General features: G+C 52.2%; 1 protein-coding gene across 10 annotated transcripts in view; it reads right to left on the bottom strand.

The window, feature by feature from the left end:
* Positions 1–882: 882 nt before the first annotated feature.
* LOC111148624 (protein phosphatase 2 regulatory subunit B'gamma) overlaps positions 883–16,873 on the bottom strand; it is a 123,849-nt gene continuing 107,858 nt past the window's right edge. For 4 of the 10 annotated variants that reach the window (XM_022505353.1, XM_022505363.1, XM_022505358.1 and 1 more), the window contains 5 exons: positions 16,290–16,417; positions 14,821–14,922; positions 13,338–13,410; positions 9,335–9,451; positions 883–3,773 (listed from right to left, as the gene is read on the bottom strand). In XM_022505353.1, coding sequence (XP_022361061.1) covers positions 3,642–3,773; positions 9,335–9,451; positions 13,338–13,410; positions 14,821–14,922; positions 16,290–16,417 — 552 coding nt within the window. In that variant the 3' untranslated portion in view covers positions 883–3,641. The other 6 variants (XM_022505357.1, XM_022505361.1, XM_022505355.1 and 3 more) reach the window with 5 other exon arrangements.

Below are 16,873 nucleotides of genomic sequence, written 5' to 3'. Positions count from 1 at the left end.
CTGCCAGCCTGACACAGGAGCCGTGCGACACTGGGCTTGGGGCGTGCGTACACCTCCTGAGTTCCATCGGGGGTCCCCGACCCACAGATGCTACCAGACACAGCGCTTCCCCGATTCCAGGATGGGAGGCAAGGGATGCCTGGTCCGAGGTCACGGCCAGCTCCTAGTGGCGCCACATTTAGGGTGTCCTGCATGAAGTGGGGTACATGCGGCTCTCCGAACTGCCCCACGGAGTGACCATGGGCTCAGCCCTGCCACACGCCCCAGCTCCAGAGCCACGTGTCCCATACTCCCCACCAGGAGAAGGGCCTTGGGAGACCATGTGACGGAGACAGGTACGGAGGTGCATAGGTCACCTCTTGCCTGCTGGAATGTCGACCCAGCGTGGTGGCCAAGGACATGGGTGGCTTGTGGCAATGGCTCAAGGAGACACCTTGAGTCTTGGCCTCCTTTGTTGACTTTTCGCTCACAGCCTCAGCGAGACTGAGGTTCCCCATCAGGAAGGGGGTGAGTGAGCTGAGACCCTGGATTCGGATTCCCTGTGATTCTACTCTGTCTGCAAGACACCGGTTTCTTTTCAAGAATCATTTTAAGCATCATGATTCGGGCTCAGATAATTCCATTTCTATAAATTGTGCTCTGACTCACGTTTGCCTCCTCAAAGATGAGTGGGGGCGGAGAAAGGCACCTCTACTTTATTCCCCGAGGGAGGTGAGCCACGAACTCACGGAGCGAGCCGGGGACGCTGGGCTGGGGCCTCTGCTCCCCGTCTCCCGGTCGCCGGCCCCAGCGAGGATGTCTTCTTGCCCGAAGGGAGGCCTGCGAACCTGCCAGGCCCGGCTGGCCTGACAGCATGGCTAAATTTAGTTTCATGATGAGCAATAAAATTCACATGTTCTTTATTTAGTCCATATAATACACCATTTTTAGAGGTTTTTTTTTTTTAAATTGGATAAAAGAGCATATTAAATGGCACGTGTATGAAGTTTTCTCTTCATAAACAATGTCAGAACAAAAAGTCTTGAATTACAAAATGTTAAAAAATATGTAGGTACTTAACATTTCACCAGAGCGTAAAGTTACAGATATCCTCTAAAGAAAAATAATTGTGCCACTTACCTATTTTTGCTGTTTCTATGAACTTTTTTTATTCTGTACATAGGACATTTTGTACAAAATATGAAGTCTACATTTTTATTACTTGTTACCATAAAACAAAGATACAATGTATGTACAATATTAAAAGGAAGCCGTACTAAAGCCACACTAAAAAGACACTCGGAATAGTGACATTTCTGATGTACAGATACATTTTGGAAAGAGTGAAGATGCCGAACGCAGAACTTTATGAAGAAAAACAGTCACCGGTTTATTTTCAATGTAGTACTTTTTGAAATCAGTTTGGTACAGAATAAACAGTGTATCTATATAATAATATATAAGTTGAACAATTAGCACAGGGAATCTGAGTACTAACTAGGAAAACTTTAATAGGCCAAAATATTAAATAATAGTCTTGTCAAAGAAAATTAGTCTCTCTCAAAACTCCCCCCCCCCTTTTTGGTGAATGTTTGTCTTCAATAAAGAGCAGAAATAAAACCTAGACAGAAAGGTGTTCTTACAGGCTGAGCTTTATACAGTCACCCAAATTGTGGATATTTTGCTTTTTACCTAGGGCAGAAGAGAGTCTTCCTAGAACCCTCTCTCACACACATACTGAACATCCAAAATCAAGGATATTTGAGAATCTATCAGCTAAAGACGGAAGTTCAAACAATGGTATATCAAAATACAGAAGACGCTGCTTTATACAATAAAAAGCACCCTCTTTCCTTCAAAAGGAAAAGGCATCTAAACTTTTTTTAAATTATAGATTTCATAATGGTAAAATGGATAGATTACTTGTCAAGTTTCTCAGGAAGTGTTTCTTCTCGAAAAGTGGCCTTTCCCACTTTCAGCTGGGGCAATCTTTTTAGTTAGTACTTGACTTGGCTCCTAGCCCAGACCCCTCCACCCCCCATGACCTTCCTCCAGGGACACAAGGAAATCAACATCGTGTGTGGACGTAAGTGACACCAGGGGCAGCAGGCACCACGGCTGGGGAACCGTGTCTGCTTTCCACAACGTTTCTGTGGACACCCGAGACCTCGATTAAAATAAAAGAAGCCATGTTTTATCTTTTTATGCATCAAGACATTTAACATGAACTTAATCTCGTCTTATGCCAGAGACAAGAGAAACTAGAGTCATTTGTTCAGAATAGGGACGCGTCTCCAACAGCTCTCAAGCAGGATAAATAAGTCAAAACACGGGCCACCCTGAGAGAGCTACAGAGCAGATGAAGCACTAAGGGTAGAGGTTTTTCTCCTCGTGCTATTCCATTCCAAACGAAAAGCTAGACACATGCAAGGAAGTCCGTGAAATTTAATAGCAGCATTTGAAGACCAATGGGGACTTAGATGCTGTATTTCCCTCATGAGGTGTTTATAATGTGTGCTCTGTTCACCTGGACAGGGTCACAGTAAGCCCTCGCACTGCCGCCGCCGCCGCCGCCCAGGGGCGCCTGGGGACCACGTCCCGGCAGCCAGGGGACACCAGGGCGGCGCCCTGCATGGACCGGGGCACTCTTGTTACTTTCCACCCAGAGGCAGGCTGCGGCTCGTGATGGGCCAAGATCTGGCCCGACTCAAGATGATCTCGTTCTGACCTTTTATAAAATGTAGAAAATGGATTCTCAGAGATGATAACTTTATTAATTCTAGAGCCTTGTGAAAGGGCAACAATGTTTAGAGAAAATAAAAGTCTGCAAACAAACCAAAAAAAAAAAAGGGGGGGGGGACACATCATTTGAAAATTCCAATTCCAGTCAAGGTAGGCAGAGAAAGCTCTCTTTTAAGGTAAGTTTCTCCTGTGAGCTTAACTCCTGGGTTCCCTGGTGCTGGGCCCCAGGCTTGGAAATATGGCTTTAGCAGTACACGAAAGAAGTGACAGTGCACAGATGTCACCCATCAAAGGAAAGAGATACCATCTGAAAACACGGCGGCCGAGGATTGTCATGTCACTTTTCTCATAAGTCATGTGAGAACGAGGACAGCAAATAACCATCTCAGTGAGATAAAAAGAAAGAAGAAAAAGAAAGAGAGGAGGAGAGAAAGAAAGAGAGAGAGAGAAGCTACTGGCATAACAATCACGGAGAAACAACGGAAAAGGTTGGTAAAGTCTTCAGAAATAGGTAATACTTTTTTAAAGTGTTCCTTTGATTTGCAGAACAGTGATATTACCATAGAACCACTTGTATAAATGATCACGAATTCCGGTTGGGTAGAACGTGAAGAGGATGACCAGGGTGCTCTCCTTAGCTCTGATTTTGGGAAACAGTCTTACGGGGGCTGCGCCGGGGCTGGGCCCACTCGCGGGGGACGCGGCCGGCAGCCCTCGGCTCTGCCGACCCCTCCGAGAAGCCACCATTGTTTGAACTCCTAATCTCGAGCTGAGGCAGAAGTGCATTATTGCCTACAGAACGGGGTCGAAGAAAGCTCTGACTCTGAGTGTAACTGATTTGTATGGCACAAAAAGGATGTACTTTCTACAGAATCCGGGAGAGAACAGGCACCCCCAGGCCGCAGCGGTCCTCCGGGGGGCTAGCGCCCGTCCTGGGAGACCAGCTCATCAGCTCTGCAGTGAGCCTCCAAGGCGTTCTTGGTGTGGCGGTCCTGAGACGGCTCGGACTTGCGGCGCACGACAGGCCGGTCCTTCTTCAGATCTTTCTGTGCCTGGAATTACAAAGGCAGCGGCGTTGGCTACGAGTGAAGCCGTCGGAGGACGGAGCTCATGTCTGCGTGCTAAGTCAAAGGGCAGCCGTGAGCCGGGTGCCCAGCGCCCACATTCTAAGGCCGACAGAGGCACAAGCGCCCCAAACCGGGCGCGGCCACCAGCAGTGACCTAGCGGCTAGTGGGAAGGACGGTGTGCACAAAACACTGGCAGTTTGGGTTCCTAGAAAAGTGTAGTTCCGTACCGAGTACTCGGTACCTCTGTTTTTTTGCAATTCACCAGTTCTAGGAAATGTCCTCAATAGCAAAACCCCATTGCAGTGAATGCTACTGAAGGCATCTTTGTGGCCATGGCCATTACAGAAGCCGTTTGGAAAGTGGAAATTTCCTCTGGAGGGAAATAAAAACAATGAATGAAAACCACATTGAAACTGGATTTAAAGAAAAGGTCCAAAACGTCTATTCAATTTGAAAAAAAGGTCGAGTAAGAGGCATTATGTGGGTCACTTCGGGGAACAAACCCGCTAGAACTTCAAAAAAAATGGTACTTAATTATGCACATAAAATCTCCTAGTATTAAGAATAAGAAATAAAAGATTCCCTCCTCCACAACATTGTCTTCCTGAGGTTTAGGACATTGTGGTTTTACTTAAAAAAAAAAAAAAAAAAATCCTAGTTTTGCACAAGGATTTAGAGAACTGTGTCTGCTACAGAAGCGGGGTGGGGGGTGTTAATACAGGGTGTTTATACGAAGGCACCCGTTCCCGTAAGTAACAGGTGAACAAGTCCGTCGGTTTCGGGGCAGGGCCAGGGCATCCGTACCAGTATTTCTGAAACAAGACAAGCCACGGAAATCATCTGAACACAGCGTAGGCACCAGAGGACTGCCAATGAGCTCTCCACTTCAGCCAGAAGCAAGCGCTTCTGCTTGGCGTCTCCATTGACGAGACAGACTTTAGAGAACGGACTGACTTCCGTGGTAGTGAACAAAAGCCTTATCAGAGAAAATTCATTTCAAGTCAATCGTCTGACAACAAAAGGGACAAAACCACAGCCACCTCTCAGAGTCTGGGGATATCTAACCTCTGCGTAAAGTACACTTCTCCTGGCTTTTCGAAGCAATTCTAGAACCCACGGAAGCCAAACGTGGAAAGTTCACGTTTTTGCAAAGCTAAGTATTTCTCAGGGTTCTTTGCAGATTTACCTGTGGAAAAGGCAGGGACATCAAGGTTTAGAAAGAGCCTTGTGTGATGTTCTGGGAATATTTCTAGAAATGTGACGTGAATATTCACACTCATTTATGGGAGAGGCGGGAGTCTGGCTTTTTGCCCCTGGAGATTAGTGCCGGCGGCTTTGGGAGAAGCACCCCCATCAGGGGGCTGTGAGGGCACAGCGCCGGGCGTGTTTGCTTTCGGCCCACAAGGAACCCAAGAGGGAACAATTCTACTCTGAAAACAAAGCCAAGCCAAGCCAAGCCACACCCAGACTTTTACAGACTCGGTAGAGTTCACTCCCGCCGCAACAGGCCTTCCGAGGAGAAGAAACAGGTGAGCAGAAAAAGGCCGCGGTCGAAACTGGGGAACTGGAACCAGAAGTGCAAATGCAGAGAACACAGGGGACCTGGGAACATCTGCGAGGACAGCGGGCCGGACGCGCCGGGCTTCCTGCACGGGCATCTCGGACGGGGGTGTCAGGCAGAGCGTGACAGGAGGAGAAAGAAAGACAGCAGGCGGGGAAGGACGACAGGGCGTGCGCACGGTCACCCCGCAGGGGCAGGCTGGGGGGCGTGTGGGCCGTGGGCCGACGCGGAAGCAGGGGGAGCGCGAGGCGCGGCCTCCGTCTGCCGCGTGTGGGCGGATCTACGAGGCTCGAGTCTCCACACAGGAAGTGGGAGCAGGACACGAAGGGGGCGAACACAAGGCCGCACGTTTTTACTAGGCAGCTGAGGACACAGCTAACCCCCAAAATGTCTCAAGAGACCAGATTTGCCTTTACCATCAGCAGCTGGAGTGACAGGGCGGAAGGGGAAAATACTTCACGTACATAGCATTATTTGTCAAGTCTTGTCCTAAGCGTACAAGCCTTAAACACACTCTATGTATGGGGTAAGGAGTACCTTCACTGCCCACCTTTCCGTCTCTCTACACCTTCCTTATCTGCGTGCTTGACACTGCTTTTCTCCCGACCGACTGTTAAAAATGAGAATTGTTAACATTTTAAACGTCTCCGGTATAAATGTCATTCACATGAAATTTACTACTTCTCTTTGGATGTTTCATGGAGGGTTAGATAAGCTCCTCCCTACCCCCCTCCCCCAAAATAAAAATGCAAATTATGGTTCTGACAGATCAATACCTAATTTCTCCACAGAATTCCAACCAACCGCACCCCACTTCCTCCCCTCCTCTGCCATTTACCTCTCCCATGTGTCCCATCCTGGCCAACATTCAAGTAATTTTAAAGAAATATGGAATTATTTCTGGAAAATAAAATGAGCCAGAGATAAAATTGAAAGGGCCCTGAAAATACTCAGACTTTAATTTTTAGCTATAACTTTTTATGTGATTTGGTCTCCAAATTGTGCACATCAAGTTCTCCCGCATCGAGGTATTTTTCTCTTTGCTTTAACGATGGTGTTTTGAGATTTTCAGGATACAGGACTCCAACATTTTTCAAATTCAGGAGAGTCTATTATATCAAATATTATACCTATGAGACTGTACTAGAAATACCTTCACCTAGTTGGCTTGAAATGGGGCGGGATTCGATGGACTCACCAAAACCCGTAACAAGCCCTAAAATCAGATGGTATTAGTCTTCCAGTTCTTTCCTTTTTCAAAGTTGTTTGGCTATTCTGGGTCCTTTGTGTTGCCATGTGGATGTTAGAATCCGTATGTCATTAAAAAAAAAGTATGCTGGGGTTCTGATTGAGATCACATTAATTTGGGGAAAACGGGTGTTTTGTTTTTTTTTTTTTTGAAGATTTTTATTTATTTATTTGACAGAGAGAGAGATCACAAGTAAGCAGAGAGGCAGGCAGAGAGAGAGGGGGAAGCAGGCTCCCTGCTGAGCAGAGAGCGACTCGGGGCTCGATCCTAGGACCCTGGGATCATGACCTGAGCCGAAGGCAGAGGCTTAACCCACTGAGCCACCCAGGCGCCCCTGAGAACGGGTGTTTTAATGCCATTGAGTCTTCAACTCAGGAGCGTGACTGTAGAGATCTAAGAAATTATTATGCAGAAAAGTTAGTTACATCACCTCAAAAGAGTCACGGAAGCACACGCTACAGGAGTTCTCCAGGAACCACCTGTCTGCCTTGTGTCAGTCAGAACCAGGTGGGTGCGTGAGTATAGACTGAGCCTTTCGTGTTACGGGGAAAGACGCACACCGCCGAGGGCACGGGACGGATCAACCAGGGCCGCTTCCCACTCACGATGAGAATGCTATTTCGATTTGCCTTCTGGATCAAATACTTGATCCCTCATAGAGGAATCATAAATAAGACCATAATTTACGTGTTCTTTACATTTTGGACATAGGCCATTCTTTTCCTAGCATTAATTATGACCTTCAGTGGGTCAAGGATGGACTAAAACCCCCCCAAACTTTCAAACCCCAAATAATTAATGTGTCAGAACTGGCTTATGAACCATCAGTTTCCTGTCCATTGCTGAAAGGTCTACACGACTTAAAAACTAAGGTGGTGGCGCGCCTGGGTGGCTCAGTCGTTAAGCGTCTGCCTTCAGCTCAGGTCATGATCCAAGGGTCCCGCACTGGGCTCCCAGCTCTGGGGGGAGTCTGCTTCTCTCTCTGACCTTCTCCCCGCTCATGCCCTCTCCCTCTCTTAATAATAAATAAATAAATAAAATCTTAATAAATAAATAATAAAATCTTTAAACAAAACAAAACAAAACACACAACACAACAAAAAACCCCTCTAATGTTGTCCCAGATTCCGGGGCAGGGCTCCCGGTACGAGGGGTGCTGCTTGATATCTGTGTCTGTAAGCACTGGGCGAGCTCTCATGTCTTTAGTACACTTCAAGCCATAAAATCAAAATGGCAATTTAAAAAATGACCTCAAATTCCTCTTCCAGTTAAAAAAAAGTGAAGCAGAAAAATCAATGTCCTCATAGGTAGGACAGAGAAAAATGGGGATTTTTTAGTTTTTATTATATCTGTTCACTGCTAACAATTATGGACTCCAACTGAACTAAGTCAAAATAAGTCACTGACATCCACTAGGCGTTTACGGAGTTTCCCCACCGCATTTCTGGTATTGAAGTGTTGATCTTCTGCTAAGGCTGGGAGCTGGCTGGGCAAGAAGGGGCATGCACGTGGTGGTCACTGCAGCCGCCTCTCTGGGCAGCCCTGTGCAAAACAACTCTGGACCGATGCCATCCGGTTGGGAAAAACAAAACAAAACAAAACATGTTCCAAGTATGGAACTCCAAATTCCCTAGTAGCCACGTTAAAAAAGTAAAAAGCAATAGGTGAAATGAATTTTAACAGTGTTTCAAAATTTAACCCAATATATCCAAAATGTCATTTCAACATAAAGCAAGAGTAAAAAATTACAAATGAGATGCTTTTGTGTTTGCTTCTTCCTGTGCTCTGGGCTGTCAGCGCAGCTCGGTGCAGACGGCCACGCTGTGAGGGCTCAGCAGCCCCACGGGGCTCGTGGCCACGAGTCAGGACAGCGTGGTCTGGGCGGTGGCGGGCCTGTGCTCTCGCTGACACCCCGTCCCTTCTGATCAAGTGGGGAGTGAAATTTGCCCGAGTTAAAAACCTCTGCTCAAGCGAGTTGTGAACGACTTGAGCATCGGTACTCCGCCTGCGTCCAGCCACCCGACCTCGGCCCCTTCGGAATCTTAGCGCTGGGTGTCGTCAGGGATTCTCAAGGTTCCAGAGTCAGGAAGGCCCCCGCCCCCCAGAGAAACACGGCCAGGACAGGCTCCTCACGCACAGGCGGGACACCTGCCCTCTTTGAAGCCCCCACTGTCTGCGTGTTCCCAGCTCGGTAATGCAGTCGGTCTCTGGATGGGTGGGGGTCTGCACATGTACCCCCACCACGGTGGGGGACAAACCACCTGAGCACAGGAGTCACCCCGACAAGGCCCCCGGCTCTGGCCCCTTCCCGCCAGGCAGTGCCGTTCTGCTGTCGGGGAGGGAGACGGGGCTTGGCCCCAGGGCTGCCACGGGTGGCCGACCGGGGACATCCCTGGGCCAGAGCGCGAGCGGGAGGCTAACGGGGAAGACGGTGGAATGATGCCACTTCCCACTCTGCGAAGCCTTCGGCTTCACGCTCCAGAGACGGTCAGCGGCTGAGACCGTTACTGGTGGGAATGAAGACAAGACTCATATCTCAGGCGCAGCCTCGAGACTCAACGATTTCTAGTCGTTTGCTCCCTGAGGTGCAGACAAGGTACCTCCCGTGAGCTGACCTGGACCGGGGAGCCCGCCCAGAAGGCAGCGACGGAAAGCGCGTCCCTCCGGCCGGGCTCCAGTGCTCGGGCTCGGGCAAGCCCACCACGGGCGCCCCGGCTTCGCTCTGTGCGTGTTACCTGGCGAGCCTCTTCGTTCGCGGCCTTTCTCAGCATCTGCACATCTTCCAATAAAGGCCCGTCTGTCTCCATTGCAACCGGAATGGTCACGGCGCTCGCTTGGCTATACACTGCGTACTGCAATGCAAAGCGCGCAGTCACTCTCTGGGCGCGGGTCCCAGGCTGCAAGCTCGCGTCCTGGCGGGGGCAAGTCTTCCCTCCAGTGCCCCCCCACCCCGGGCCCTCTCCTGCAGCCCGTGGGGTGGCCGTTAAACCAGCCTGTGCCCGCGGGGCCTCGGAAACCAGCCCGCTTCTACTCTTCCAGGCCCAGTGGCAGCGGATGGGACTGGGACGTTGGCTGCGGCCTCCCCTCCGAGGCTCCCCTGGTCCCTGGGGCCCGAGGGATGGTGGGCGGCACCCTCCGGGCAGCCTCACTCAGCGCCTGGGTGCACGCACTCCCCTGACCTGCTCTTCATGCCCACAGCCTCCCTCCCCGCCCAGGCTGGCACCTGCCGACCTCACTCTCCTGCCCCACGCTCTAACTCCCTGGAGCTGTTATCCATCCGCCCCTTCGTCCACACGCCACGTGTCTCAGCCCTCTAGCCAAACTCCGTGACTCGCTTCTGCCCAACAGCTGGGCTTCACACTGGAAGCCCATGGCCGTGGAGCCTCGGCTTGGCCGGCTTCCTCCTTCCCATGCCACTGGCGTCCAGGCACCTGCCACTCCCATCCACGCCGCCACGGCCACACACGCGAGAGTGCCTGGGTGCCGCCCCTTCTAGGCACCAGACGTGTTGCTGCCAGAAAGAACTTTCTGAAATCCAAGTCTGATTAGGCCACTTTGCTCTTCAGGACTCTAAGACCTGCACCTGTTCTCGGGGCTAAACACCCACATTTGTCCCCTCTCCAGCTGCTCCCAAGCACAGACCACACCCAGCCCCCCTCCTTCTTCACCAACAGTCCACCTGTGCTCAACAACCCGGCTTCCGTCCTCTGCCCTCTCTGCCTTGAGAACCTCCCCTAGATCCAGACTGGGTGGCTGAGACTTCCCCTGTGAGGGGTTCAGCCCTCTTGCTGGGGACACCGTGACTGCGGCCACCCCAGTGTGGCTTTCTGTGTCCCAGGTGGAGGCAGGAAGCAGACCTCCTGTCTGCCTTCCTCTCCAGCATGTCCCCGTGTGTGTTACGATCTGGCCATCTGAATGCATTCTCTCTGCCTCCATCTGGCTCCCCTCATGGATCCCTGAGCCCCTCGGAGCGGTGTCCTGCTCTCATCTTTGTATCTCGGGAAGGTTCCACAATTCAGGACACCCAGCTGGGGCCCATCTGCCGAGGGAAGCGGCTGTCTCCTCGGTGCCGCGCCCCCAGGGGCTCCCAGAAGCACAACTAAGCACAGGACTCGTCGTGCCCGTGCTGAGAGCGGCACGCGGCCAGTCCTCACTGGGGCTCAGGGCGAAAAGAAGAACGAATGAGAATGTTACAAAATGGTCCCAGCCAAGGGAGGGCCACAGAGCAGGCCCCGGCAGGAGAGGATTCCTACTAGGGATAAAACTGTCTGTCGAGGCTGGAGTCCATGGCAGGGTCAAGGAACACACATGTCGCCCAGAGACGCCCACTGCTCAAGGGAAAGCGGCCAACCGGGCCCCAAGCCCCGAGCCCAAGGCTGCACCTGAGGTTCACAGAAGCGCCTGTCTTCACGTCACACAATTCCGACCAAAGTCAGGGAGAAGCAAGCACTAAGCTGCTCCCCGGCCTCTTGAGGGAGGGCTAGGAAAACACATTCATGGGAGAAAGCCTCAGTATTCCATGACTTGAACAAATTAAACCACGCATGGTATTCAACAACTTCAGCGGAACTGCCACAACGGCCACGACAAACGCGACCGAAAATTTGGGAGGCTCCGCCGACTCCCTGAGCCTCGCAGGACGGACGGCGCATGTCCTGAGCAGGGGAGCCTCGGGGAGACTTCCAGACACCGCTCAGGGGGCAGACTTGCAGAAGAAGCAATGAACTCATACCTCAAGAAGGCAGACCTGAGACAGGGAGCCAGGCTCGAAGACCCCACTGTTCCCATGACGGAAACAAGAAACACGCTGTAGTCCACACAGCTCTCTGCCTCCTGCGGTCGTTGTGACAAAGGGCACACAGTGACTGGAACTTGGAAAAGATTTCCTCTCTCAAGTGAAGACCAAGTCCCGAGGCCTTACTTCCAGCTCTGAGACATTACTAGCCCAGGAAGTATTTTCCTTGGGGGACGTGGCGCCGGGGACTGCGCGTGCAGATGGGATTCACGGGGGGTGACTCACACGGTTCAACAGGGAGACGGTCAGCCTGGCGCCCTGAACGTCACGGTCACCATGGCGCCTGGCAAGCACAGGCAGGGCCTGCCCGGGACGCCGCAGAGAGCAGCCCAGAGGAGTAAAAACGTCGTGTACGAGCAATTCAGGAGCAGCTCAGAAAGAGGGAGACGAGAACAGTGTCTATTTCAGAAGGGACACCTGTTACTGCACAGCAGCGAAAACCAGGCCACGCCGGTTACACAACCCACCAGCTCTTTCCCGTTTGTGGCAGGAAGGCTTCGTGCGGGTTTCCATGAGATCATTTCTCTATCTCAGTAAGATAAACAGAAGTGGGCTCTCTGACTTGTGCATGGTTCACGCGTCTTAGGGTGTCGAGGTGGCGGGTGCGGGGGGCGGGGTCCCGGCTGGCCCCCTGCACGCGGCTGTCAGGCAGGGCTGCCCGCCTCCACCTGCCCCAGATTCCCGCTTTTCCTGTGTCTTAAAAACAAATGTCAGTATTTTAACCACACACTCTGTTCCTTACAGCAGATGCCCGGAGCTGTGTGCCTGCACGGGTCACCTCACAACAGCGTTTCCGTGAAGAGCACAGAACAGAGGCTATAAAAGGGACGCTGCTGGGTTGTTCTACGTGGGGACTGGGACCTCACTTAAGAAAGTCATTCCAGTTTCCGAAGGCTTAAGTCTCCTGAATGTGGTTTTCTTGAGGGAAGTACAAGCGAGACGTCACACAGATCAAACACATACGTTTAATAAACCTCTGTTCATGCACCGCTTTTCAGGTGATGTCAGACTGAAAAACCGGCAGCACGGACTTAGCGAACGACCTGTGCACACCTCTCACCCAGGAAAAGCGGACTGCTTGGGATTCAGCCCACCTGCACGAACCCTTTAGGGCTCTAAAGGGAGCTGAATGGTTCTCCTAAAGTACCGTCTCGTCTTTTCTGGGAGGCGGAGGACAGCCTGGGGACCGTGCCTGCGGCGGGGACGCGCCCCCGTGATTTTCAGACTGGCCCCGAACCAGAAGGAGCACCTGCTGGACAGCGCTGCAGTCCATCGGGACCAGTGGACATGACGCCCAAGACCACACAGCTCAGAATCCCGCACGCCGGCCCACGGTGGGCACTCTGCAGGGCGCCGCTGCACCTGCTGGCAGCTCCATGGGACACACCACGTGCGCCCGCCTGCCAGAGCGCACTGCAGGCTTCTAGCTAGGTCAGGAGGAAGGGTTAGTGGCCGACATGATAGAAGTCAGGCAATTTTCAACAATTAAAGGCTCAGCCTCCAGGAACCTGGTTTTAGGAAAAAGGCCACCCAACTTTGTACTTCATCTATTTCAAATCTTTTTTTTCAAATGATTTTGATATTAAAAAGAAAGGACATACCACTTGAGTGACAGCGTCTATGACACTTGTGGGGAGAAAGCAAATTGCAATCTTGGCCCCCAAACAGAGGCTGTACCCTGGTTTCCTTTTTACCACAGTATATTGGTAAGATTTAGATCTTGTTGAAAAAGCGGAGGGAAAAAAAATCAATTCTGTGGTAAAAACCTTGTGGGGCAAAAATCAGTTACTTGTACAGAAGTCGAGAAGCATGTTTATCGCAGACATTCCCACATACAAGGTTGGTGAGACCGCCCCCCGCCCCTCGCGCGAGGACCCCACGTTCCCAGCTCATAAAAACATTCAGTAACACCCTGGAGGTTTTCACGTTACTCTTTTTAGTACCTGGGGGTTTGCTTTGGCTAGATTTTCTATTTTAACCCACGCTTCTTCTCGTTCCTTCATTTTTAGCTTCTCTCTGAAAAACAGCAAAATGTCATTGGTATTACAGACAGGGATCACGTCTAAGCGAAGGCGAGAGGCGACGCTGACATGACCAGCAGCGGTCACCTACTCTCCTCTGTCACTTCTGGTCTTACTCCCCGAGCTTCACCGTGGGGAGCACCGCGGGACGGGACGCGGCACACGCGATGCTGAAAACAAGCCAGACTCAGAGGCAGAGACTGAGCGAGTGAGCAGGCCGCAGGGAGAACACGCTGGAGACCGTGGGCCCCCAGGACATGCGTACGAGCCCCGCAGGCCTGCACCATCCTGCTCTCGCTGCTTGCTCGGGGGAACCTAGAGAACTCTGAAGACAAGCTTATGGGGCCGTGGAAAGCGAGATCGTTCCACAGCATACGGGAACTGAGGCTAAAGACTGACGTCCCGACAAGGACGGGTTTAAAAAGGAACCATCTTCGGACCCAGTTCTCGTCCACTCCCACCGCCAGAGGCCCACAACCTTCTGTAAATCCCTTCACCTCGACCCAACATTTCTTCTTCTTCTTTTTAATCTGGAGAATGTGCTGCGTGATCTTTAAGATCCTTTTCAGAAAGCTGAGAGACTCACCGCGTGAAAGGTGGAAGGCACGGGTGAACCCCGTGCTCGGCTCCGAGGGAGTCCGGGCCACAAAGCTGGAGGCCGGGAGGCTCCATGTGCACGAGCCCCTGCCTCCCTCCCAGCCCTGCAGACCACACCTCGCGCGGTGGGTCCCCCTCATGCCACGTTTTTGTCGTAGGCACTGCTGTGCTGTCAGAACCTGCGACAGGGCCTGACCGACTGGACAGCATGGACGTGCCATCTGTGAAGCGTGTGCGGGACCGCTGGTTACGTGTATCCCGTAGCCTGAATTATACTCGTGCAAAGTGTATCTTCCTGAGCTAGCTTCAAGGGACAAGCAAACAAGAAAACCTGCCCAGAGCCCAGACCCGACGGTGACGTCCTCCTCTGAGTGAGAGGCGGGCGTGGGTTTCGTGAAGGGCGCTGGCCAGGCTTCGGACGAGGCCTGTGCCACACGGGCCTGCAAAACCACGTCGGGACGAACATGCTTGCTCAGTCACGTAGACCTCAGGGGACAGAACTCAAATCTCGGCCTTATAGATCTGAAAAGCTCCTACGCCCCCAGCCCCTCCGTGCTCCTCGGCAAAGCTGAAGTCCGGGCTGCACGCACGTTTTTCAGAAGTGATTAAACTGGTGCTGTAACGGGGAGCACAGAGATATTCTCCGCCAACAAGTGAATGTAACAAGTGTTTGCGTTTCTGTTTCGAGGGTGACAGACCGTTTGCTTTAAAGTGAGGAGCGTTTTAGGACCCACCCACCCAAGAGCTTTATTCAGGCCTGAGGAAGAGAAAACCCTCGAAAGAGTAGCTTTTGCAAGGAGCAACTTACTTCAGTTTCTCTGCTTTGAACTGCTGGGTACAGTCGTCGAACAGCTTCTGGTTCATCTCCATGAAGAGTTTCAGCGCGTTGTAGATCAAGCCGTGTATTGTCCTGTAAGCAGACCCTGGTGTTTAGGCTCTGAGCCCTCCAATTTTCTACCCACCTCCCTGCCCTCCTCGGCCACAGCCCTTTGCCCCCTGACCCTCCAGCTGCTGCAGCGGCCTTGTCACACGCCCCTGGGCTCTCTAACCAAAGCCCCGTCACTCTCCCAAGCAGCCCGCGGAGCACTCTGGACCGGCCCCGGGGCCCCTCGCTTTCCGTCCGGGCTGACAGCAGCCGCCTGCCGTGGAAACGGAATAAAAAACACTTACACTTGAAGAAACAATGTGTAGGGGAAATAACGGAAACATTTCAGCATCAAGGACACGTCAGTTTCCTTTTCATCTTAATTAAGGGTAGAAAACTTTTTTAATAATGCCAAAACAGGGCTTTGGAAGACACAAAATAAAATGACCACGGAATGGCTTCACGAAGCTCAGCTTCCTGGCTCTGATGTCCAGGAGAAGGAGGAGGCACAGCTGCTTTGTGACCCAGTGGAGCCTGGAGAGGACGCCAGTCCCGCCTGCCCTCAGAGGATGGCCAAACCGGCAGCAAGACGGGCAGCAGGGCCCGCTGTGGAGCCCAGGAAGCCCACGGCCTTGTGAGTAGCCACAGAAAACCCCCCTCCCGCCCGCGACCGCCCTCCTTGCTGCCAGGCCCGCCGCTGTTTCTGCTGCTGTAGGTTCACGGGGACTTCGTAGCGCACTTCATAACAAAACCCCACTTGTATCTGGAAACATTTAAATAACACCGTTCTCCGTGCAACAGGCAGCAGCCACCACTGCCTCTTGCATTGTACTAAATGCACACGGGGACGGCGGCTGAGCTCCAAGGCCTTTGCTCCCACCTGCTGAGCGTAATAAAAAATGAATGTGGCAGAGTAAAGGCTGCTGAAAGTCGATACAATGACGAGGTCTGCGGGGCCGTGCCAGGAGTGCCCCAGTGAACCCCAGAGCCGCGCGCTGATGCCTCTTATGGGTCCGGGACTTTCGGTACGTTGACTTCACCTGCATTCACCTTCACGACAAGGTGAAGATCTCTGCAAAGTGCTTACGTGTGTCTCCTTTTTAAACCAGTATTTCGGACTTGGATTTCAATCCTAATTGAAGTTTCAGCGACATATGGGGAACTTTAAATGCCCCAGTGTACAGCCAGCTCTTTCCTGTTTTTCCTTTTAATTTTTAAAAAGATTCTATTTATTTATTACAGAGAGAGAGAGCGCACAAGCGGGGGAAACGGCAGGCAGAGGGAGAGAGAGAAGCAGACTCCCCACCAAGCAGGGAGCCCGGTGTGGACCTCAATCCCAGGACCCTGGGACCATGACCTGAGCTGAGGGCAGACGCTTCACAGATGGAGTCCCCCCCGCGCCCCCTTCTTACTTGTTCCAGTGGGTCTTGGAGTTGCGGTACAAGGAAGGAAACATGATGGGCAGGATCTTTGCCGCGTTGTCGCTAATCAGGCTCATGATGTACTCGTTGTTCCAGTAATACAGCGCTCGCTCTGCCACCTGCAAGATGGAGGGCACAACTGTGGTGACCGTGACGAGAAACACTCATTCAGCAGGACCCTCGCCACGACTGCATGGGGAGGTGATGAATCACACCCATCAATCAGCGCCACAGACTTGGCACACTCGAGACCGTCATCCAAGAGACCGCTGCAAAAGGCAGACGGTTTCCTGCCCACCGAGAACACACTCACTCACTTCTCCACTCTTTCAAGGAACATCTAGGCTGCGCCCCGGGCTCTACATGGAGGACACGGGCCAAATGCTCCCCTTCTACCCGCCTTCTGCCCACTCTCCTCCATCATGGGTCCGGGAAGAGCCAAGGCGTCAGAGTGGACAAGGTGAAGTGGGACTCCCGCCCTCGCAGAGCTTACGTTCCCACAGGGCAGACAGAGGATGGGAGAGTTAATTCCCCAGAGGTGACAGGCCCCGGGGCAGACAGCAGCATGGAAGGCG

Source organism: Enhydra lutris, unplaced genomic scaffold, assembly GCF_002288905.1.
Source record: "Enhydra lutris kenyoni isolate GAN:26980312 unplaced genomic scaffold, ASM228890v2 scaffoldscaffold20, whole genome shotgun sequence".
In the NCBI taxonomy this organism is placed as follows: Eukaryota; Metazoa; Chordata; class Mammalia; order Carnivora; family Mustelidae; genus Enhydra; species Enhydra lutris.
The sequence above is the reverse complement of the archived record's forward strand: the minus strand, read 5'-3'. Positions and strand labels throughout refer to the sequence as shown.